The 23,768-nt window shown below is 43.1% G+C and overlaps 1 protein-coding gene across 2 annotated transcripts; it reads right to left on the bottom strand.

The window, feature by feature from the left end:
* Nucleotides 1-368: 368 nt before the first annotated feature.
* On the bottom strand, nt 369-21,687 carry sacs (sacsin molecular chaperone; the record flags this gene model as incomplete). 2 transcript variants are annotated; one of them, XM_079733542.1, is made up of 10 exons in its annotated part: nt 369-11,911; nt 13,251-13,277; nt 13,889-13,980; nt 14,298-15,780; nt 15,918-16,064; nt 16,159-16,270; nt 16,604-16,685; nt 16,775-16,869; nt 20,568-20,718; nt 21,665-21,687. In XM_079733542.1, the coding sequence occupies 10 exons, from the start codon at nt 21,685-21,687 to the stop codon at nt 369-371; spliced, it is 13,755 nt and encodes a 4,584-aa protein (XP_079589668.1). The 2 variants fall into 2 exon arrangements, with proteins under 2 accessions (XP_079589668.1, XP_079589669.1); XM_079733543.1 differs by lacking the exon at nt 13,251-13,277.
* Nucleotides 21,688-23,768: the final 2,081 nt, after the last annotated feature.

Raw genomic sequence — 23,768 nt, 5'->3', positions numbered from 1 at the left:
AGATCAAAGATATCCAACATAGGGACTTTGGTAAACAAATATATTGCTCAGCACAGGTATATGTACAGCATTTGCAGATTGCAGGTTTATAAATTCACAGACTACAGCAACACATATCATGAGACGGCTTCTTCATATGATTTCAGCAGCCATACATTTATACATTGTGCATAGGCCCCAACCTTATCGCCGTTGAGCCACTGCATATGTATCTTAAGCTGCCAGCTGGGATACTTGAATTTGCCTCAAAATAAAGAAGGTACTCTGTATTGTACACAATCTCTGATCTACCCTTTGCGAGAGGTTAAATGCATAATGCCTCCATACCTTTCCATCCCTGTATTTTTAAAAGCAGTATAGCGCCCACTTTATATTTTTTGCTGGACAAAAGTTTCAAGTTTTATGATAATCCGTGCAGTGCACTCCATCACTCTCATTGCTACCTCCGAGGTGAATCTGTCGTTGGGAATCTGTGGAAAGGGCAGCAGGTCGGGATAGCGGGTTCTGAGACTGTCTACACCGTATCCCTCAAGGATTTGAACATCGTTGGTAAGCCCAGTTAAGTTGGGGTTGTACTCTTCCACCTTCTGTGCCAGAGAGGTTGGTTTCACATCTTTGTCTGACTTTCCTCTAACCGCATAGTCAGCCGCTATCAGTGCTAGTTTTGTAGCCAGGTAGCATTTGAAGCACACCCACTCATTGGCGTTCTTATGAAGGTCATTCCTGGCAGCGGAAAAGTTTGCCCTTGCTTGCCTCAGCCACCTGCGGGCTTCTACAGGGTTTCCGACTGACTTGAATGTTGGGGGCACAAAGAAGCGATTTGAGTGCGATGAACCTGCAAAGCTGGTGGGATAATGATCTCTGAATTGTTGCCTCTCTGACTTATGGCTTCCTGCCTCCTGGTTCCATGAGGTGTAGAACCTTTGGAACGAGAACTTTTCTGACTGGAAGCGTGTAGACGAGGTAGAGAAGGGTCTCCTGGAGGTCCTTTCTGTGTTTTGCTGATCACTTAAAGATTGCTTCTCCATCCTGGTGATCTCGGTCTGTAAGTGCTTGAACACTTCTGTGGCGATGTCAAGATTCTCTGCGTTTTTGTCTGGATGCCACTTGAGATACAATCGTCTTATCATTTTCTTCCTTTCCGTCTCCGGAAGCTTCCAAGCTTGCTCCACTACTAAGGTCACTTCTTTCAGAATTTCAGGCAACGTGTGAATCTTGATCTTTTTAGGGGAATGCTTTTGCGCACTGGGTCTCTGATTTTCCTTTCCAGGAAACAGAGGTGGTGTCATTCTGGGACTCGCTGAACGACTTGGGCTTGTTGGAGTTGATGGAGCACCGCTGTCTTTTACCTGAGAACTGTCATCGTGTCTGGAGAATTTGTACAAATCGAGGGAACTTACAACTTTGTACTCGCTATAGCCAATGTCAATCTGGAAACATTTGGAGCTATCATCTTCACCCTTTTCCACTTCTTGGACAATGATGGCATATGTGTATGTTGGCTGGTAGGACCCATAGATGTCTCCCCCCTCGGAGTCTACCAAGTACCCTACATACTCCCCTGGATAAAACACATTCATGGGGTCCATCAGGAGTATGTGATGTATCTCAGCTGGTATGGGTGTTCCAGGGAGGGGCAGCTCCAGTTTGGAGGGTTCTGTTGAATCATACTTTACACCAAGGTTATCCAACTTCTCTGTGATTCTATAAATGTCGTTGCAACCTAGCATTGCGATAAGATAAGAAGTGTCGGATATCAAATTGTCTGTGGCTGATTTCAGTGTCATGGCCAATGCCAAGAGAAAATTGATGTCCTTACTGTCTGAGTGTTGGATATAGAGGTGGATGACAGATGTCCCATATCTCTTCAGAAATGCGAGCGTTTCACTGCGGCTGTGTGGAATGGGGCTGCATCCTTTGACTCGTAATGTTGTTTGGAGTTTCTCAAAACACGAGACCTTCAGTCCCTCGCAAAGTGCTTTACAGAGGCGTATGGCTTTTTCCTCATTCACAAGGAATGTATTGTCGTTTTCATGTTTCATGATTCTGATGAGTCCCGTGATAAACTGCTCTGAGGACAGTAATAGCTGTAGGCGACCTTGGAGAGAACAGAGGGCTCCAAACTGGCACATTTTAGGAGAATCTTCGTCTAATTGCTCTTCGAGGATGCTGCTTAGAAGTCTAGGCCTCAACTTCTGCGGGAGTAGCATGATCAGCTTTGTATGGAAAGAATGATCTTTGCCTAGATAGCACTGGCTCATATCTACGAGCATTTGAACACCAACATTACCCTGGATTCTGCTCTTGTAGTGTGGAGCATCATCAAATACTAAACTATTTGATTTTGCTAGTCTGCCATCATGGCTTGGCAGATAAAAAGTAATGTCTTTGAGACTGTCCAGATCCTTGCGAATTTCCACTGGATCATTTTGGAGAGTTTTGAACAGTCCAGAGACAGCCCTTTTCACAGTTCTCATCTCATTGGGATCAAGCTGCTTGCCCTCAGAATTTCTATGAATGCGGCACAATACTTCAACATACTGTTTGGTTGATACAATATCTTCTGTGCCCAGGAGCTTGAACAGCTGATGAAAGGTGCCAAGCTCTAATGGTAGTTTGTATAAGTAGGGCTTGAAGTCAGATTCATTGTCCAGATTGATGACAACCTCCTCAGGTTTCAGTAGTTTCCAACCATCTTCAACCATAACAAACGACACCCCACGAAGCTGGTATCGGAAGTCTCGCTTGTCGCCGCTTAGAAATTCATAGGTGGACCGTAAAACTTTGTTCCTTGTTTTCACCATGTCATCATCTGGATTGGAAATGTTGCAGATGTTTTTGCAGTTGCATATGACCTTGTCCAATGGTGGATCCAAGTTCACATTTAACATGGTAAGCACTTGGTCAAGTTGTTCTTGTCCAGTGAGTGTGCTACCATCCTGGTCCTTTATGCTTGATGGTGTGGCCTTTTCTGGTAGAATTGGACAAGATGTCCAGAGCAAATGGATAACATCCGTTTGTTTGAATTTGGGGTTCAATTGAGATCCACTGAATCGAATCAGAGGTAGCATGCCGCTCATGTCTTGGTATTGTGAATGAAGAAAAATAAGTTCTGCAGGAGCTCTTTCAGAACACAAAAACTGAATCATCGACAGCTCTTTAAGGAAAGAACCAGCAAACAGATCTGTCCTGTCGTTGAAAATGTGATTCAGGAGAGCATCGACAATGACTTGCACCTTCTCTTTGGTCCAATTTTCTGTTTGTGCTTTGATGCTGACTTCTTTTGCAAACTGGAGGACTTGTTGCTGAGAAACAACATGCTTGAGTCCTATGTTTCTGAGAAATGTGATCCATGATGTGACAAATGTTGTCACATTTTTGGGCTTTGTTATTTGCTCAACCTTCCTGAAGAAGTCGTTAGGGATGAACGACTTGATAGGGAGCATGACTTCAAACACGTGGATCGTCTTGTCATAAAATGTTTTGGTGGTCTTGAGTCTGTTTGTGTAGTCATAGATGAAAGCAAGTCCCTCTAGCTTATCATAAAGCTGATCTTTGATTCCACATGATTCTTCCATTGACATGAGTCTCTCCTTCAAATAAACAATGTGTTCGATTTTTGCCTCATATGAAAGACTTTCAAACTTCGGCAGGAGATGTTTGAGGTAGACCTCCAAATCATCAATTGGGATACATCCAAGGAAACTGTACAGCTCCTTCAATTGTGGATTGTCTGCAAGAAAGACGCAAGCTGTTGTGTGAGCCCATTTATCCATATCTGCGGTTGGTATGTTTGTTCCTAAAACATAGCAAGACCCATAGTTTGCAATGCTTATGTGTCTCCCACTGACTGATTTGAAACATGGAAGGAGTTTAAGGCTTTGTACATCCTCCGGTGTGAGGTTAGCCAGGTTGCAATTAAAATACAACAGAAGAGCCTCAAAGTCCTTGTCATTCAGGCTGGCCGGTTTGAATGCTGACGTCTGAATCATGTATTCTACAGCTTTTAGAATGCTTGGTGGGTTATCAATGCTTGCTGTGTGCTTTGCCAGAAAAGGCATCATTGGGTTCTCTTTGACACAGATTTTGTTCACTGCAAGCTGAATGCAGCCTCCTTTCATTAATGTATGAAAGGCTTTGTCATTTTGGCCATGTGGAAAGATGGCGATATTTATCAAACTCAGGGGCAATAGCACATCGTGCTCTGGAATGACAAGTTTGTCTCTTGCCATGAATTTGATGCCAGGCAACAGTGCCCAGTCTTTTAGTATTTCAAGAACATTGTCGAAACTAGGTTTGCTATCAGCCTGTTCCTCCTTAACAGCAATGTTTTCGCTAATGAAGTGCCATGCACTTTTTAGCCAAGATTCACTTGCAAAGCCATCTCTCCACTTCACAGGGATCCGTGTGCGATACTCTCTTGGAAGTACAGAGCAGAGTAGGTCACACAAACTGCTGATATCAAAGGGTTTTGCCACACCTGCTTTCAACAAGAGGTCACTATACTTGATGTACAATGTGTTCATGAACATTTCTTTCCTTGATGAAATCAGCTCATGATGTGCTGTCAAGAACTTTGGTCTCTTGGAGTCAAACACCTGAAGCATGTTGTCCATAGTTAACAAAAGAGGCAATCCCTGGATTTGGATTCCATCCACCTCAATCTCTTTGAAGCAGTAGTCCACAAGAAGTTTTAAACTGTGGAAAAGCTTGTAGTTGGACTGCTGGAGTCGACATGGGAGTTTCCCAATTTGGCACGATGAGTCTGGCGATGAGAATGTGTGGAGAAAGTTCCGGACATCCTCTGGAGTCACATAACTCACTGGAATTCCAGCATCTTCCAAACAAAGGTAAAGATCTGAAGTCTCATCACAACTGTGGACCAGGTGAAAGCCAATGTCTAGGAGTAATGTCTTCAGTCGATACACATTTTCTGCCACAGATTTCCTTGTAGAGATGTTGTACTCTGTAGTTTTCATGTGGTGAAGCTCATCTTGGAGCAAGTTGTCAAAATAGGCCCTGCCTTTGTTTGCAATGGACATGGTTACCCATGAGATGTAAATCACTGAGTGCATATCAGAATTGTCCATATGTGGGGTTCTGACCACAGGAAGCAGACGTTTCAGGTCAGCATGAATGCAGTTGTAGAGTGCTTTGACCAAACAATACCAATCTGGCTGTATATCTACTCTGTTGACAGGGAAGAAGTACATGAATTTGCGCAATGTTTCTTTTACAACATGAATTGGTGTTGCTTGAATGACAGTCATGGTGGGGTCAGGACCTGGGAAGTATCTGCGCTTTAGCTGAACCAACAGTTCCACATAGGCAGGTGCAATCAGGGATGTCATCAGGTTGTAGTTCCAATCACTTCTTACTCCTACTCCATTGTCATCTCTCCATAGGTTTCTTCTTGCAGAATCTAACGCAAAATGGCCATTGACGTGAAACGGTAATCCAGTCTCTAGTGAGAGCGGTAGAAAGCAGAAAGCTCTGTGGGGTTTTTTGTAGTTGTGGCTCACACATGCAGCTACACCTCCACGAGGAAATAGAGTTACGTCTTCATTTTTGTGGGCTGAGATGACACTTTTTGAGACCTTTTCCATGTTTGGGAACCCAGAGCGATTGCAGATCATCCATGTGGTCAAATTCCCTTCGGTGTCCTCTATATCCATTGTGTAGGTGATCTGTTGCACTGGAATAGCAGGAAGGGGCTTCTTTTTTGTCACACTGTCAACGACAGAGGCATGAAACTGTTTGCGTTTTAGGCGATCGCCGTCTGTTATTTTAGCTGCCACTGAGTATAAAACTTTGAGGTCACCCGTTGAATTTTGGATTTCACAGATCGATATTTTCTCCATGTGGTTCAGAAACATCAGAAGCTCGGCACCGTCACTTTTCAGTTTGTCCAAAAGGTTTTGCACCATTCTGTCAGACGCAGGAACAGAGCTGATCTCAGATGACTTTGCCATCTCTTTTGAGCGTATGGGGAATCTGAACATTGTGCTGCGTTCCAACTTAAAATGGTCTCCAAGGTAAAGGCCAAGAACGTCTGAAAATTGAGATCTGAAGTCGGAGTCCAAATCCCTGAACATTCTTCCAGGACTTGCAGATGTTGCTCCAGGTGCAAATTGTGCATGTGGATCAAAGATACAGAGAATATCATTGTTTGAGATGAAGGAGGGGCAGTCTGTGATATGATAGACAGAATTGAATCCTATTCCATACTGTCCAGTTTTACCTGGATTGGCCTCTTTTGTTCCTCTTCCAAGGTTCTGTATACCTCTGACATCATCCTCTGTGAAAGGTTGATTGTTGAATACACAGAGTGATGGGCCTTGCATTGGCACCCACTTGTCGTCAAAGATTCTGTCTGTTGGGTGGGTTCTTGGATCAAAGATGAAGTAAATCTCAGTTGCTTTTGCATCATCTGCATTTTGCAAAAGTTCTTTGAGCATTTCCTTCTCTGATGGATAAGCATTGAGTATACTTTTAATCCTGGTTGTAAGCTTCTCTTTCTGTCCAAACTCACTCCCAAGTGCAGTGAAACAAACATTGGAGGCATACCTCTCCAACGCCTTGTGACGTTTGGGAACTGCTCCTAATTTCACAGCGACTTCTCTCGGAATATCTCCATGACAGTACTTCACAGTGGTGTCCCTAACTTTAATCCATGGACAGTCGTTATAGCACAGGGATTTTGATGTCTGTAGTGTCAGATTAGAGTCAGGTAGAAGAATCTGGCTGTAATTAGTTTGGCAGAATTCTTGGCTTTTGTCACGGATCCAACTCCAAATTCCTTCACTAATGATTCTGCGAGAGAGCTGAAAGTTTTCTTCACTGAGTGCCCTTCGTCCACACTCTTGCCTTACTAGTTCAAGGACGGCAGAGAAGTCCTCAACTGTGAAGTTTGAATGAACGCCAACATTTTCAAAGAGTTCCCGACAGCTGTTCCTGTACTTGTTTGGAAGCTGATACAGATATGGAGCTGCATCAAAATTCAGAGAGAAGGCAACTTTGGAAGGATTGACATATGTGTTCTCTACCAGAATGGAGTTGAATGTTTTGAGATCCTCCACTATTTGCTCCTTTGAATTTTCCTCCTGTAGCATCTCCTCGTGTAGGTACTTGTAACAGGCATTGGTTATGTTTTCCTGATACAGAGTGACACCATCAAATGACTTTGATAGTTCTTTCAGTTGACTGACAACTAGGGCCACGGTGGGCTTTCTGATCAATCCAAGAAAGTCTTTCACAGCCAAAGAGATTGGGCCACATCCTTTGAAAGATGGCGAGCTTTCATTAAGGATTGGCTTCATGAGACATACTGTGTCCTGATGTTCAGTAGTGAAGAGATCTCTAGCACAGAACATGGTTGTTGAGGAGAAGTTATTCCCATGCCATGGTAGTGAAAACCCTGCAGGTCTTGAAAGGAATGGAAGGAATGTTATGCCCTGAAGCTTTTCTGAAAGTTCAGCTGCCCTTGGGTCTTTCATCTTCATCTTCTCATCTATGAGACTCAGGAGTATACTGCTTCGGAAGCATGCAGCAACGTGGTCATTTTCGTTCAGATCAGTCACAGACTCTGCACGTTCAACCAAGTCTTCCCATGAGAGATCATCCTTCACCATGCCCAGTTGCACTAGCTTAACTAAACACACTGGGTTCAGGTAGTCATTTGAAGTTCCTCCAGGAAACCTTCCATCACTTTTATTGTAAAGTTTAGCAACCCTTCCCTCTGGGTGGATGAGCCTTGAAGGCAAAACTAACTGTTCAGTGACATCAGAGCACGGAATGCATGGAGTGACTTTGAGAATGGCTGCAAACTCATCCAGTTTTTCATTCAGTACGTATTGCATTAGTGGATCTCTGAGCTCCTTTTCAATGTCTCGGATATTCGGGAAAAATACCTCAGGGAAGAACTGCTTCTCTGTGAGGGTGTTTTCCATCAACTTTCCTTTGCACCCTGCATCATCAAAACCCTCCTTCACCCAATCGGGCAATTCGACCGCACAGAGGTTTTGGGAGCCACTCATCTTGAGGTATTTGAAGAAGATCTTGAATGCAGCTGGTCCAATTTCTGGTCTGCAAAGTAATGTGTCATCAAGGAACCTGACGTATTGAATCGACACCCAGTTTTTTCCATCGGAAAACATCCTTGCAAGATCACTCTCACCTCCTTTGGCGATTTCCTGGTAGACCCCCTGACTGATTAGTGTGAAGTCATCATGCACGAGACTCGGATCAGGCCACGTTGCATAGTAATTGTAGTCAAGCAGTTCTCCGCTTTCTGCCATCGACCGTAGCATACTGAGTGATGCTATGTATGCCTGGACAATCACATGTCTCATGAACACAGCATTCCAATGGCCTTTAGTGTCTGTCTTCCAGATCTCTTTGCGGTTTGAAGTCACAGCAAAGCAACCATTGATGTGGACTGGTAGGCCGGTCTTGATCCTTAGGGGTAGGTAACAAAACACCTCCCCCACAGGGTTTGCGTGAATCTTGACTTTCCATTTCCGATTCTCCTCCTCGGAAAGTAGCACAGCCACCCCTCCGCAAGGAACGAGTCCGAGCCTTTTCCCACTCTCTCCCAGGGAAAACTTCAGTGCTTCAGTTGAATCCATGCATGAACAAATGAGCCAGTTGGTGACGTCCACTGCCTTTTGGGGCATTTCATCGGTGAGTCTTCTGGTTTGGATTCCTTTTGCAGCCATCTCAAAGTACTGGTTTGGATCTTCCTCGGAGCCTCTGAAGAGCGGGGACTGGAGATCTACAATGCGCTTGAACACATTGTGAAACTCCTCCACCATGATGCGTATGATGCACCCGGATTTGGGAACATCGGCAGGGACCCTGTTGGTGGCTGCTACCTTCTTCATCACTTTTGCAGCAGATTTCAAGATGCTCAGAGGTCCATATGAGGCTTTGCATGACCACACACTTTTGTTGATGCAGACCACATCTTGGGCCAAAGCAGGGTTTGGCTCTTCGTATTTCAGGTATTTCAATACCATTGTTCCAACATGCTGAGTGAACAAAATGAGACGGTGGCCGCATATGCTGAACTCATCAACAAGTGAATAGATGTCTGTGGTGTTGTAGTACATGGTGCTGATTTCACTTCCTGAAGCTTCCTGCTCTGTCCTGAATGGGAGCCTAAAGAGTGTCCCTTCGTATTTGTATGGAGATTCCTGCGCCAGTGGAAGTTGACAGTTGAATACATTGATGAATGGCTTGAATTGGTTTGGGAATTTTCTCAACCTTTTCTGTTGTTTACTCCAATTAATTTTGATCCCAGGATTTGACTTATCTGTAATGTGCTTGCTGATGTGGTTGATATTTGGATCAAACATAATCATGAATTCTCTGCTCATGATGATGGGGATATCAGTAATGTGATACACTGAATTGAAACCCAACCCAAATTTGCCCACTTTATCTGCTTCACATCTTTTCATTGAGCCACCCAACCTCGTTATGTTGAGGAAATCAGTATCAGAGAACACAGAGTTGTTGAAGGACCACAAGGAGGGCCCGTGGCAAGCCATCATACCTGGGTCTAGCAGGTTCTCTCGGATGTCAGTGTTCTTTCGCATGTCAATCAGGAAACTGCATTCTGTTGCATTTGCGTCATCAGCATTCTGGAGAAGCTCTTTGAAAATGTCCGCTACAGATGGGTATTCCTCAAGTATGTTTTTTATTCGCACTGTAAGGGGTTCACGCTGACCTGATTGCTCAAAGCCAAGGTTCTCTGGATTGATCAACCTTGTGCTCAGACATGGTACTTTTAACCACTCTGCCGTCTTCATGGGAATGTCATCATGCACTAATATGATAGGCTCTGACGCATCTTCAAGTAAGTCATTCAAGTCATCCACTTTGATGTCACAGTAGGTGCATTCATGAATGGGTTTCATGGCCAGTTTGCTTGGGTCCTTGTAACAAAGAATGGGCACATGCATGTCGATGCTGACCGGTATCTGATTGCTGTACAGCCACCTCAAAATGTTAATTAAAAGCAAAAGATCATGTTTGCTTTCTCCTTTGGTCATCTCTTCTTGGCACCTTTGCTGGACCGTGCGGATGACCTCAAACACATTGCTTGGCACAACCTCTTCAACTGAGCCACAAAACTTGAAGAGTTTGTGAAACTTCCTTATGGTCTTTGGTAATGAGTACAGGTAAGGCTGCAAATCAAGGTCAGGGATTGGCTTTAGGACTGTATGGCCAGGTGATGAGAAGGTTTTTCCTGTCCACACCCAATCAAACGGCAATGATTTCATTGCTTCTCTCGCATCCTCAAGGTGAGCTTGCATGAAGCCGTAGATCTCAAACAGGATCTGTTGGAACTGATACCAATCCTCTGTTGTGAACGCTTGCGATTGATGCCAGTCATTCACAGCTTGTAGATGTTGTAGGACTTGGTCGACCTGAGGTTCTATGCATAGCTTCAGTGCTTTCTTCATACCAGCAGATGTGCGCTCAACATGTGCTACTGAAGATCCCACAAGAACTGCATGTGATATGTCACACATTTCAGATAGACGTCCAATATGACTTTTGTCTCCCATCCAAGCAAGAGATTTGGGGTAATTCAGTGGTCTTTCTTTGCAGACCGGAACCCATTTTAGCTTCAGCAATGTAGTCTGTGCTTCTGTAGACTTAACCAACTTAGTTTGTCTATTAAGTATTTGCAGAAGTGTTTGGGCTTTTTTCACAACAGCGTCCCACTCAGGTTCTTTGCCTCCCTGTAGCTCCTCTATCTTCTTTGCCACTTGGACAACATCTTTTTCAGTAAGCTGCACTTCATTTTTCAGTCCCAGCTGTCGGAGTGAATGGAGGATATCAGGTGAGGTTGTGAAGGTACTTGTGGGAAACCTGCTTTTTTCCTCCATGTAGAACAGATTCTGTAGAATCTCTAATTCAGGATCAAAGAGGTCTGTGGCAGAGATAGGTTTTCCCAGAGAAGAATGCATGAATTTTAGATTTGAGAGCCATCCAATCACAGAGGAGTTTTCATTTTTAAGAAAGGAAAGATGTTTAAGTGCCCAGAGCATGATTTTAGTAATTTCGTCCTTGGAGTAGACTCCCTTCTCGATATCTTGAATAACAAGTCTGAAGAAATCACTTGTTTTCACTTGCTCTATTTTGGCTATCTTTACAAGGCGCATGGATGCCTCGTCATTGCAGTTCACAACATTTAGTGATAGCTTCACATCTGGTGGGTACTTGGCGGTGTGGTGTAAAGCCCTGGCTCCTCTCAGTGATGTAAATGTCGGGGTGCCTTTATCTGAGCAGGGCCCAACCTTCTCAAAAATGCTCAGTTCAATCAGCATGCACCTTTCCTTCTCAGTGATGTCAGCAAGCCCTGCCAGAAATTCTCTAAGCGCAACCTTTTCCTTGACTGAGAAGGAAGAAACTTGGTTCGCCACTCGCTTCATTGAAGATCTATCCATAATTTGAAGCAGGTAACTGGGTTTTGATGGATGGATGTAATTCTTTAGGAGGGGGTGTTGCAAACATGGGTCCATCCTTTTCACCACAACTGCCCCAAGCTTTTTCATGATTTCAAGAAGGTTTTCAGAATGCAGGGACCCCTCCTCATCTGTGAGGATAATGGGGGATGGGATTTTCAGTCGCAGGAGCTCCACATTATCATTGCTTTCCTCCAGTGGCACATTTGGAATCAAAGGCATGTCTTCAAACATGCTTAGGTCATCAGAAAAATGTATGTACAGATGCTTCCAAACCAGTTTTAGCCAAGAAAACGAAGGATGCTTCTTCTCTGGGTTAGCTGGTTCCCAGTTAACCGCAAAGTCTCTGGTCGGCCATGTTCTTGACAGGATCTCCTTAAGGAGTCGAGCCGATCTTTCAGGAGTCAGCACTGCTACCTGAGTGCAGGCCCTTCCTGTTAAAAAATAAAACAAATGTTTTTTTTAGATAATACAATCTCTCTCAGACAGATTCTTAACTCTATTATTATTGCACACACAAAACAGGTATTATACACGTCCAATACGAATGCTGTTAGGCTTGTTGTTAATATAGTCACACTGGGGCTGTAAACACTACATCTATTTGGTGAAGACCTATGTTACAAGGTTGCCTGGATGTTAAAGAAAACCTAGGGTTAGCTTGGATGCTTTGACATTGAGACCAACACTGCTTTGACTCAAAGATTTATTGAAAAGTTAGTATAATTTTTGTTTTAATGCTAATGCTATTAAAGAACATCAAATGAGAACTTACGATTTTTCAACCTGGAGCCTATTTTCCGATCATTTCGGGTCCAAAGGACTCATGCGGACACATTTCTTTTGAGATTGGTCTGAGCGACAACACTGCAGGCATTTTATTCGGAAACGGTATGCCTTGAAATCTCTATGTACGTCTTTTAAAAGTGCTTGTTTTTGTCACTGAAAGATTATATTATATCATTATGTAAAGGATACCTATAGAGAAATTATATTTTTCTTGGAACTTTTGCTTGAACCTAGTCTGTTTCTTATGTGTCCAAACAAATCTCGCTCAAGTGTTCTCACTCTGAAACCTCGTTGTTGTTTCATACAATTGAAAACTTGTCAATACAATTTAAACTCTCCTTCACCCAAATCTTTTACAAAAAACTAAACCATGCTTTCCGTAGTGCAGCAACTCAATTTGCGAGACATGTTGGGACACAATAACAAACAGACCGTGATCAAGCAAAAGGTAAAGGAATACGTTTATTTCTTTGTCAGGATCCTTTCCATAATGACAGAAAATAATCTGAGTATGTCAGTGGCAAAAACAATCGATTTTAGAGGATGAACATTGCCAGGCACTATTGCCCCATAGGACAACATTGCTGCCCATTTTCGCAGTTTACTTTTGCAGCATTCTCGCTCAACACTTCACCAAATTCAAAAAGTATTGGTCCTCATTTGTCCCTTGAACCCAAAATTATCAGAAAATAGGGTCCAGGTTTAAAAATCCAAGGTTTTCTTTTACGTATGAAACAAAACAGGACATTTAGACCAAAAAACCAATGCAGTTTTCTTGTTCCATTGAATTTGCTAATCAAAATGAGGTAAGAATGCTGAGTTCCTTCATGTCAAACTACTGTTGGAAGAACAAGTTAAAATTAAGAATAGATTTTCTTTGCTTCTCCAATCAGTTTTTTTTTTCCATTATGTGATTGCCATTGTGTCCATTTTTAAAACACTGCATTGGTTTTCGTTAGACACTTTACACCTTGGAATACCTACCAGTACACCCCCAAAGATATTGTGACACTGTAATTCAAATAACATTATTTTAGTATTTTGGCACTTTATTAAAGATAATATAACTATGAATTAACCAAATTTAATTATATAAATGAAGAATTGGTAATGATTTACGTATGCTATCAGTGAATAAGTCGAGTATTCTTTAACTAACAAAGTATACTATTAATGTTCCATCTTTATATTATTATTAAGTCAGTCGATGGAAAAAAGAAATGCGTATGTTTCCACTCATACACACTAGGTGCAGCTCAAAACCTCCAGATGGATTTCTGCATATTTTGTCCCTTTGGCTCTGGCAGTATAGCCTCTTTGGCATTATTACAGATGAGTGAGGGCCTGAATGGGCAGATGATTTTCCAGCTGAGATTGAAATGTGAGTCAAAGAGTGAGATCTATCGTGTGCCTGCATGTTCACCATCTCACACTCATTTCCTTTTACAGAGAGATTTAACGTGTTTTGGCTCACTGCAGGGGAGTAAAGTGGAGTGTGGTTTTAAAAATGAAGTGTTTTAGAGGATTTATTTGTTTTTTTGTTTGGTCTGAAGTCCCTTTGGATCCACATTATTGAGGAGACCTATGTTATTATGATAGAGATGTGATATATTTAACATTACCTCTACTTTTGGCTGCGTTCTTCAGACTGTCCATTACTGAGGGGCTAATGCTCGCCAAGACGAATCGGTTGTCCAGTCCTGGAAACAGAGCTCTGAAAATAAAGAACAAAAAACATACAAAATAATTATAAGATATAAATTACATAACCAAACATATTATATGTTATGTTCCTAACATACAAACAAGATCATTTCTTAAACAATGCTATTCTCAAAATACAGTTTTAGCCCTATCAGATGATATCAAGAACAGACGGATTTTCTTAACCATTTCATTTCTTATTGGAGGCAATATATTTTCTTTTGTTTAAATTATAAATTCAGTCTGGTACTGAATAAATTAACCATCAATGTTATTTATTTAATTAATTTGACATTATTCATTGACAACATGTAATAACTTGTGTACCTGGGGTAGTCATCAGATGCAACATAAACTGCATCCTTTTCACTGATGGAGGAGGAAAACATCACAAACGTCTCATCTTGTAGTGGAAGTAGCTCCAGCCCAATGAGGTCCCCGTAGCAACTGTCACTCAGCACAAACTCCAGAAGCAGTAGCTTCTCCTGGGCTGGGCCTTTGTGTTTGGACTTCCGGATCACCTGCCTGACCAAGTGAGGGCTCACCTTCCTCACCTCGCTGGGACGAGACACATGTGTAGCCAACACTGCATCGATGGCAGCGGGCACCGCGGCCACCTGCATTCCCGTGCTCTGAAGGTAGCTTATCACCGTGTCTGAGACATTGTTTCCTGAGTCCAGCTCCGAGAACACAGCCTCGTCTGCCCGTATCCAGCTCTGACCCAGGGAGTAGATGACCTGCTGCTGCAGCAGCCCCTGGAGCAAAGGCTGGAGGATGGGCTTCCAGCGGGCCTTGACTCGGTGGGGATCCGGCCAGGCTAGGTACGTCTCTTTAGGGGAGAGGGGAAAGTCTTGGTCTTTCTTTATCTGGACCCTTCTAATGACTTCCATGATGAGCGTGAAGTAAGCCCTGGGAATGATGTTCACGATGAGCAGCTCGTTCCACAGGGCTGCCGGGTCCCTCCACTGATCCACCTCGCGCCACTTGATGCTCCGACGGTTGTCCGTGAGGCCGAAGAAGCCGCTGACGTGCACCGGCAGGCCGGTCACGCTCTCCTCCCCGGGGGGCAGAGGGAGGAAGCAGAAGGCTCGCCCTTCGAAACCAGAGGAGGCCCCTTCCTCTTCCTTGATTACAGTCAGAGGCAGCGCGATGCCAACAGCAGGGATGAACTTCAGGTCTTCTGCCAGAGAGTCCAGCTCCGTGGACATCCCTCGACCCCCGACCCCGTTACAGACCAGCCAGGTGGTCCTCTGGGTCTCCTTGACCATCTCGTCCTGCGTTTCAATGTTCAGCTGGTACGTGGCACACGTGATGGTGGAGCTGGGCACTCCGTTGCTGTAGCAGTCTATGGCCTGGCCCAGCGTCTTCAAGGAGTTTGGCTTCTCTGACTTATCTTCCGCATTCTCCATGGCGGTGACCTGAAATAGCATTCGCTCCATGCCGTCTGACTCGCGGATGTGTAGAGACACCTTCTGGACACTCTTGAGGAAGAGCAGCACGGTGTCTGCGTCGGCTTTGAAGGACTCAAAGAGCTCAAGGATCTTCTCTTTGTTGTAGATGTTACTGCTGAGCTGCGAGGGTTTCATGCGAAGCGGGAAGCGGAAGAGTGTCCCGGGAAAGCTGCCGTCCTTGATGGCTCTCTCAGAGCTCCCGAATATTCCAAAGTAAGGCGCAAACTGGTCAGCGAGTTCTGTCACCTCTTTAATGTCTGTCTTTAGATTCCAGCACTGGCCTGACTCATGCACTCCGAACAGGGTCTGGTGTGGGTCCAACATGCCGATCTGTTCGCTACTGAAGATACTGGGAACATCTGAAAGATTGAGAAAAGATATAAAACAATACCATAGTACCATACCATACCATAGGTTGATATTGGAAACTAACTGACAAGAAGGAATATGAATGTGAACATTGGATCATAAATTTACATGGCTGTACAACTCTCACCTGTAATATGGTAGACGGAGTTGAAGCCAATGCCAAATCGGCCTACTTTCAATGGATCTTCTCTCTTCCTGCTTCTGGCAATCTCCTGAATTCCGTTCCAATCTTCTCCCGTAAACACTGCATCGTTGTACACATACAAAGCTGGGCCTGCAATTAATATGAAAATGAAAGTACAAGCCACATTCTGAAAATATATATATTTTTTAAATGCATTTGTGATTATATGAAACTGATAGCATACCTTGATATTGAGCCATATCAGGTGACCACAGTGATTCCACTCCATACTCTGTCTCATCAAACATGAACTTGACCTCTGTTGCTCCAGCATCCTCTGCATTCTGAATCAATTCCTAAGGAATTCAAAGAACAGCTTCACACCAGACAGTTCATACCACTGAGGATGTGTCTTCCGTTGTAGGCTCTGGTAATCTGGTAGGTAAGGATATTGTTATAATTATACGTGTTAACAAACCATTGTAATCAAGATGTGAACGAATAGACCTTTGCTCTAGGGAAAATGATTTCCAACCACAACAGCTGGTTCAGACTTGAACACCATGTGCTTGTTGTTTAAGGTTTCAATTGACTTAGTGTTTAGAAAAATAACAACAATAAACTAATTGGTTAAATAACATCATTTCCAAAACAATTGACTCAAACATGATTTAGTGCTTTATACTCACTTTAAGAATCTGTCCACCTTCTGGATACCTTCTCAGGATGTCTTTCAAGAATTCCACCAGTGGGGGTGTGGTCTGGCCAAACCTCCCTGTAGAGAGAGCAAGCTTAGCAGGTTAGGCATTGCTCTGCAGCAAGTCATCTTTCTGAGCAGGACAACGTTCCGATTGTGGTACGGACCTCCTCCCTTCAGTCCCATTCCTTCTAGCGTGACAGAAACTTCCGGACTCCCAGGTAGCAGAAGGGTCCCAATCTGGATACCATCATCCAACTATAACAAGAGATGAGACCAAAAATGAGGAGAAGGAGAGTGAAAGAGAGAGGGAGAGGGGTAAACCTGTTTACAGATGGCATCTTGTATTACATCATATATACGATGGGTTACTTAGGGATTGGGTGTTTTATGATTCGAGTTTGCTACATAATGTCCTATATCTATTTCCTGATTTATTTTTAAGGGGGGGGAGCCCTCACCTTTCCAGTTACCTGACTTGGAGAAGGCTTGCCTTTTTGTTTTTTACTGAAATTTGTCCTATCTTTGCAACAGAAATATTGCATGGAATTTTACAAGATTGGCATATTGAAGTATCCAACACAGTACATTTCAGAAGATAAGCTTTTTTTGATGAAGTTATGAAATATCTACATATCTCTCCACCTATGTTAAAGCTTTCTGTTTGAATCGGCACTCTAAGTACTCGACTGACATCTAGTTTCGTGGATAATGCGGCACCAACGTTGGAGGATCAGAATATATGGGAGCCCATGCTCTCAATGGACGATCCACTGTATCAGGCTCTTCTGGACTCTGAAGAGGAGGAACATAGAGACATAAACAATGCCTCTACAGTTGACATCAATGCTTGCCTTGCAGGTAAATCCTGACCACTATGATATGTCAGATCTGTTTGTGAGAGCTGATTGGGGCAACACATTTCTTTCTGGATGTAAGCTTTGAGGAATTTAGTAAAATAGCCTCTTCCAACCCCTCATCAAATGGGATAGTGGGCAATGGCTCCTCCCATACAAATCTGGTCCATTAGGACCAACTTATCTAACTGGACTCGGAATTCCTCCAAATGTTAATTGATTCTGAGGAGAACAAAGAGGTGGAGATGGATGCAACGCCAAAGGATGCTACATCTGGTTGATACATGGTGCAAGCAGATGCCGTACCGGCCTCCCACTGACCTATAAGATCACTGTTTATATGCCGCCAAAGTGGATTGACCCTAATAATAAATATAACACATCATAATTCACACAAACACACACACACACACACACACACACACACACACACACACACACACCAATCCAAGCAAACCCAACTAACATAAAATTTAGACACAATGATACATAACGTTAAGTTTCTCTTACAGGGTCGATACAGTAGCATCGTTAGACTGCAGCAGCACCAGCCCTTGGTGCTGCTGCTGCTGTTGTTTTTGGCTCTCAGAAATTAAACCCTCTCATCTGCACTGTCACCCTCTGCGCTCAGCACTTCTGCCAAGTGAACATGCTGGCTGGCAGAATGGCCCATGCACAAAAATTTCTCTCATCATCATAATGATTGTCATGCTTTTCAAATGGATGCCCACATGGCATTCAATCATTTGGGCAAAACAGATTTTATAATTTTGATTTGACTTTATTTGATTGAACATTAGTTTAACTATCAGTGGAACTTGATATGCATTCGCCTATCTGCAGAACTGATTGACATATGCAGATCAAATATGTTATACACATGTTTGACACTTTAAATCTTTTGTGTTTGGGGTTATGTCTGCGATCATATGTATACTGATTGTGAGGTGAGCATTTGTAATTTGTGAAAGAGCTGCGCATACGCATTCTGTCAGTGATAAATCCAAATGACCTTTTCCCCATTAAGATATTAAGCATTGAACCATTTAAGATATCTTAAGAGCATGCTGGGACTCAGCTGTTGTTCTGTACAGTGAGGAATGTGTTTGAAACACAAGGGGAACGGATCAGCTCGTTACTGCAGCCCAGGGTCCACTAAAGCATCACGTTGCGGGGCTAAGTACAGATGGTGGCACGCTGCCACCCTGCGTTTGAAGTGCACTTCCATTCTTCAATAACATTTCTATGGGATTTACTGCAACACACAGACATCAATGCGGTGGTTTGTGGTTCATCTAAAACATGATTCTCTCCCTGTATTTCGACAAAAGGACAGAACAGTGCTGGGCTGTCCTTGTGTCCTGGTCTTTTTTAAGCGGGTGAATCACAAGGCTGGCTGTTGTAGTGGGTATTTTTCCCCGGGGTCTAGGTCTGCTGCTATGTTCCTGTGAGCTCAGAGGATCATTCAGAAGCAATGTGTAGGCATGGTGTGCTGCTAATTTTACAAACATGAGTTACGAAGGGCTTACGGCCCGTGGGGGCCACCTGTTCCTGTCCTTCAGCCTAGCCCAGTGACTGGGAGATCAGTCCATGTCCTACCAGGGCCATAACATAAACAACCACAAAATAGACAGCCTAGGCAACCAGAGATCCACTCTATAGCTCTGACGGAGAATAAACTTGAGAACAAGATTAAGTACAGTCAAGCAGATGAAGCAAAGGCTGGATTTAATTGTATAATACTTGTATAGCCGATATAGCCCAAAATAGAAAACAAAACGTGTCATTTTTCAGTAATCAACAAGTATCGTTCATGTAGCATTATTCCTCTTTGGAAGTTCACCGTTATCAATGAAGTTCTTATAACATAATTTAGGTCTGTTTTTTGCCTTGGTCAGCAGATTAAATTGGGACAATGAACAGACATTGTTTGCTTTCCTGAACAGCTTGACAGTAAAACATACAGTGGAAATCTTTTTTCGATCGATAGTTAAGTAGACATAGACAGCATATACCCACAGACCGATAATGAGTCAAACATGGTGTCTTGTTCCCAACAGGTCCTTCAATATTGAATTAACCGTAATGAAGGGAGTGGAATGGGACACTAAAGATATTCAACAATCCGTGTCATGAGATCCATTTAAATTTCTGCCACAAAATGAAAACACAACCCATAATGCGGCATTTAGCTTGGGATACAATTCCTTCAGTCTACACTATTGAATTCTAAAACCTAGAAATTTAAGTGGAGAAATGGAGCTATGGCATGACGTCAGTGCAGTATAGAGTTTAGCCATGTTAAGCTATCCCAATACATACACGTGACCAAGCGATGAACCAAAGAGCACAAAATGGAGGATAATAGTAGAAGACAAAAACTATGGAAACTAAGAACTTAAACTGCCTAAAAAAAGACGCTAATAAACTCGGTAGGATTTTTTTCCCCCCAAATGGGCTCTGGGAAAGACATTGAAGTGGGTATCTGATTTGTCCCCAAGACAGGGATTACAATGATGCTTAATACATTTCAATGAAATGCATTGCAAGGGACAGTTATGTTTTTATTTATCTAAATCTTTTTTGTGTGTGTTTTGATCGGGGTAATATGTCTTATATGATCTTCAACATAGTAATATATACAATTTTGTTACTAAAATACAAAAATAAAAGACTGTCATTCCAATGTTTTTTCTATTATCTGACGACAAGTTTGTTAATGTTGTCGTCGTTCTTTTTTGTGCAAAGAGTCTCTGAAAAGGCACTTCGACGTCACAACGTACTAGGGACACCGGTCGCAAGGTGTGTGTAAACGTGTGGCGCTCCGTTCGGGCAGCTGAGGGTTAAGCTTCTCGCACGCTTAGTATATCCTATAACAGCTATAACGGTGTGGCGCATTTATAGGCCACACCATATCTTATATCGCTCATTATAACGCTCATACACAATGACAGTACTAGCTTTAAAAACATAAGTATCACAGGGTTTCCTTGCGTCGTAAGATCTCTCGGCCCAAAACCCCATTTTTAAATGTAGTTTGAATTCAAGCTGATAGGGGGGCTAAATGACACTTTAGTACACTCACTTCCTACTACTTACCGCTCTTCCGTTGTGAACCAGCCGCTGCTCTGTGACAGGCAGGTCGGTCTCCTCATAGAGGCGTCGCTTCACATCTCCCACAGATGTGGAGTGGGACAGGCAGTAGGACCTACATCCCATGTACTCATGACGCACTGTCACCCTGGGCCACCTGGGAACACACACACACACACACACTCAAAAAAACCTCCCTTAAGAAATTTGAGATAAATGGGATCTAAAGCTACTGGGTTCCATCCCCTATGTCCATAACATATCTGGAGGGATTCTTGAGCAAATGCCTAGCAAGCTTAAAGGCTTGTATCTCAATTCACGGCAGGTCGCTTTGGATGAAGGAGTCTGTAAAATGATGCAGTAGATCAAATAGAAGAAAAAACGCTTGATCAAATAGTAGTGAATGAATATTGCTTATACCACTTATCTTGATTTTTATAAATGAACAGTCAAAAGAAGTACATCACTAGTTACATTACATTATAGATTTTGGGTTAGGTTTGGATGCAGTTTTAAGAAAGCACCTTAGGCACATTAGTTGCATATATAGGCTATATATAAACATGTATATAGCCAAATACATGTGTATGTATTGGGCTATATATTTTAGTTTTTTAATTAAGCCTCTACCTCCAACACAACAATTGATTGCCACAGTATCCAACTCTTTCAATAGCTGTATCTGCTTCTACTTCCAGGAACACCCTTTATGTCTCAGATACTTTGTCAAGACCATGAGTTGAAGAGTAATAACTTTAGGCAGTCCACCGCCCCAGAAGGCTCCACCACTGGCATGGTAGGTGTGGCTCTACGAAGAACCATATAGGCCTATAGCGTGAATGCAGTTCGCAAAACGGAAAACTGTTGTGCTGGCATGCTATAGACATATTATAGACATGCTATAGACATATAGCCTTCTTAAACAAATTATTATTTTTCCACGACCTAGCCTACTAGCATCAACATTGCAATAGCATTACCCGCATACAGCAGGTGTCCGGATGGATGGAGAACTGTTTACCGTTCACGGTTAGACCGACCAAGCGTTTACTTTGCTTATGATGCTTCCGTTGAGTCACCGTGGATCACAAGTCCTAACTCACCAGGGGTCCGGACAGCAGGCCATGTCTTAACTCTTCTCTATGTCCCCGGGTACCGCGTCATTGGACCGCTTCTGTCCTGCACCCAGCGCAGGCCAACTCCACCCAGAGAACCACTGTGGCGAATCAAAGAGCCGTCACGTTTCATTCAAACACTGCTGGTGCTGTCCTGGGAATGGATGAAAAGGGTAAACAACGAGCGTTGGGGTGTCTACTGCGCAGTACCGGTCGAGCCATAACTACTGCGTTAATACGCTGCTTGGCTTCATTCCTCTTGTTTTGTTCAGCCTCTTTAAGAGTGTTATCCCTTGTATCCCAGCAGATAGCCGACCCGGCACACCACGACGGTCCTCCTACACGTTGAGCGTATTAGATTAGCCTCGCTTTTATTGTGGTCGTTCACGTTTTTGAGAGAAAGAGTGACTGCATTGCCTTATTGTATTAATGCGATAAGGCAACGGTCCATGTAACTATGAACTACACTGCGAGAGAGAGAGGGGCTCCTCGCTCACTGGTTGGGTGGAAGATGCGAGGCTATGAACTCTGGGACTTGTAGTCCTAGAACCCATAATAAGATTGAACGCATGTTGAGAAGTCTCATAGTCAACCAATTGCGCATCAGCTTCGTCCTTTAAAATCTATAACATTTCTAGAAATATCGCAGCAAAACTAATATTTTAGCCGTATACTCAAAAGGCTAATGCAGTTTTTTTCCAGCAGTTATCTGCAGCTCTAACCCTTTTAATCAGTATTGAAGTAAGATGAATTGTGTGAACTTTACTGAGGGATGGCTTTCTATGTAATTGTCGCAAAAATAAAGTGTATGTTGAATATTAAGCCATGCCGTTTAATAGGTTTCCATTGCCATGTTATTGAATGTTTCATTGTGTTCCCTATATGGGCCTATGTAACGGGAGCCTATGTGTGCGCATTCATCTGATCCGGATAGGCCAACTTTACACAAAAAGTAGAACGACATCATCATGTTAAAGTCAAGGACTTTTAGCAATGCACATCATACAATAGCACAATCAAAGTCACAAGTCCTCTAACGCTTACTAAACCAATTACTTTTCATACGACCGTTTGCTGAGGACAAATCGGCAGGATGCAAAACGCTGAGATTCGCATCGACATTGCAGATGATGATACACGATATCAAGGGTCATACACAATATAACAAAGTCAAAGCATCGCAGGGTGTACAAAATTATCACAGACAAAGATGCCGCAGTGATCAGAGAAGTCTACTTACAGGGGGGGACCGCCGTCAGCATCCTCGCTCACGCACAGTGCGGCATCTCTGTTCTGTCCGCTTCCCGGAGAGACCCTCTCACACCCACCACCAAGTGCGTAGCTTCAATTGCACCCTGTCAGCAGAAATCAGTGTCCTCACATGACCGTAAACACAGTCGATATCATCATCACCATTATCATCATCATCATCATCATTATGAATCATACGTGATTATCTATTCATGAAACGCACCCCACAAATGAATTGTCCACGGGTGGTCCCTAAACGCTCTCCAACTCGGTGTGTGTGTCTGCTGCAGTTTCAGCAGGATGAGGTTCACGGCTCTTAAAGCGACAGTAGTAACGGCGGATAGGGGATAGAGAACACAGCGGCAAGGTGGGATCTGCTGCAGCTCATATTATATTATTCAGAGACCAGTAGAGGATAATGTGTTGTTTTACGGGTGCCTGGGCCTTTAAACGATGCGCACAAACTGTATTCCAAATACTTATTTTACTCAGGATTGTAGTTCAACCAAAGGTACAGACCTAAAGGCCTGTAACAGAGGACGTCTGGTTTAATATCACATAAAAAAAAAAAAAGGTAAACGCAAAATAAAAAGCCTGAACAACTGACACAGTTTCACCGCTAGATGGAGACAAAGCCATTCAAATGTATGTTTTAAAAGCGATTACGCGTAGACTACCTCCAAGGCAACTTGATTTATATGGTTAATCACAGAAGGTGTATTTTTTATGGGAATGTGGACAAGTAGGTCTACATTCAACTAAGGTCCGTGAACGAGCGGTCTGCCATTTGTTCACATAGACTGTCTATTACTTAAAAAATAAAAATAAAAGTGAAAGTGCA

The sequence above is a fragment of the Pollachius pollachius genome (assembly GCF_949987615.1).
Source record: "Pollachius pollachius genome assembly, chromosome: 3".
Classification (NCBI taxonomy): Eukaryota; Metazoa; Chordata; class Actinopteri; order Gadiformes; family Gadidae; genus Pollachius; species Pollachius pollachius.
The sequence above is the reverse complement of the archived record's forward strand: the minus strand, read 5'-3'. Positions and strand labels throughout refer to the sequence as shown.